This window comes from Hippocampus comes, unplaced genomic scaffold (assembly GCF_001891065.2).
Source record: "Hippocampus comes isolate QL1 unplaced genomic scaffold, H_comes_QL1_v1.1 scaffold109, whole genome shotgun sequence".
In the NCBI taxonomy this organism is placed as follows: Eukaryota; Metazoa; Chordata; class Actinopteri; order Syngnathiformes; family Syngnathidae; genus Hippocampus; species Hippocampus comes.
In genome coordinates, this window is record NW_017805274.1 from 1,212,827 (window position 1) to 1,214,448 (window position 1,622).

The following is a 1,622-nucleotide window of genomic DNA, read 5'->3' on the forward strand; positions in this document are numbered from 1 at the left end:
CCCCCCCCCGCGTCCACATGAGACAGACATGCTCGCCTTCGTGCTGGTGTCCGGCTCGCTGTGGATCCTTTTGGGTGAGTATTATTATCACCATTCTTTTGAATCATCAGAATTTGTCCTCCCCCCCAGGTTCACCTTCATGGGTTTTTTTTTTAGGGGTGGGGGCGCAAGATGACGCACGAGGCCGGCTGCGTGCGTCATTCATTGCCTTTATTGTACATTTAATTCATAGATTGTTCCTATATTTTGAACTAAAAGGACCAGAGTAATATAAGACAGATTTATGGTGAGATGCTAAGCTAACTGAGATGCTACTGGCATTGGGTGCATACGTCATGAAAGGCCTATGCTATGCTTATTTGCACGCTAAAAATGGATGGATGCACCGTGCGCGTGTGTGAAAATTGCACGAATGGGGTTATTCGGCTCATTTTAATGTCGTCCGCCATGCCTCATCGAGATGGAGGTGCTGGGGGGGGGGGGTTTGATTATGACGTGAAGGTCCAAGCTGATTGGACGACAGTGCGGGAGCTGTTCACGCGAGAGGTGGTGCTGGAAAAACAGGGGGAGGGGGGAAAAGGGGAGAGAGGAAGGGGGCACTTTATTAGGGACCCGCACAGCACATGGGACGTTTGGATCACTTCTCAAAATATTCGGAAGAGCGACATGTTGTGAAAGCATTATTCTATGTTTTTGTGCTAATTTTCAATTAATTTGATAAATACAACTGAATAGTACTGAACAACTGTATCGCATTAAAAGCAAACCACTGTGACTTTATACAAAGAGGGAGCCTGTGTAGCTACTTTAAGTATCACTATTCTAAAAATAGGAATTGCATATTCTAGGAAAAATGCGCCTTTTGCAGTTAAAAAAAAATACACCCATCCTTAAAAATATATGACACCTGTCACTGTATCCCGTCCCATGACCTGGTTGCTGATGTGTGTTGTTAAAAATTCATGCTACTGAGCACAATGTGTGTCACTGTACTCCTTTTCTTTACATTTCAATTAAATATGTCCTACTGCTGTTTTGAGCTGTTAAGAATGCAAAAATCAAACAAACAAACAAAAAACCGAACATATTCTTTTGTTATTTACTGAAAGACTTTGAGGCCTGTGAAGTACGTTGAGGTGAGAAGCGGAGTTTCATATTGTCATGCCATATCCTTGTCGATGCTTACATATAACGAGAAACGCCATTGATGAACAAATGGAATCGATATTACGGTCGTGATAAATCTGGAATCAGCTGCTTTTTTCATACACATGGAGCAGCAACACATTCAAAAAATGCATCCAAAAAGTTCTTTTTTTCTTCTTCTCCCCACAAAAATGGCATGAAATGTCTTGCAGTGTTAGTGCCTCTGCTCGTAAGTGCTTCCTCAGCATTTATGACTTCATGGCAGAGTGGAACATAATGGCTGCCAGGTAAATAAATGCTGAATCAGGCTTGTTCTTCTGCGTTGTGTTTGAGATAATCAGAAAAAATGACTTTGATCACAATGTATTATTATTATTATTATTATTATTATTATTTTTATTATTATTATTATCCATCCATCAATGTTTTAATCCGAATATCCTCAGGAGGGTCACGGGACCACTGGTGCCTATCCC

At 41.3% G+C, this 1,622-nt stretch overlaps 1 protein-coding gene across 1 annotated transcript in view; it reads left to right on the forward strand.

The window, feature by feature from the left end:
• Positions 1-7: 7 nt before the first annotated feature.
• acsl6 (acyl-CoA synthetase long chain family member 6) overlaps positions 8-1,622 on the forward strand; it is a 13,866-nt gene continuing 12,251 nt past the window's right edge. The window contains exon 1 of the mRNA XM_019869663.1: positions 8-74. Within this exon, the coding sequence (XP_019725222.1) occupies positions 29-74 (46 nt within the window). The 5' untranslated portion in view covers positions 8-28. The remainder of the gene's footprint in view (positions 75-1,622) is intronic.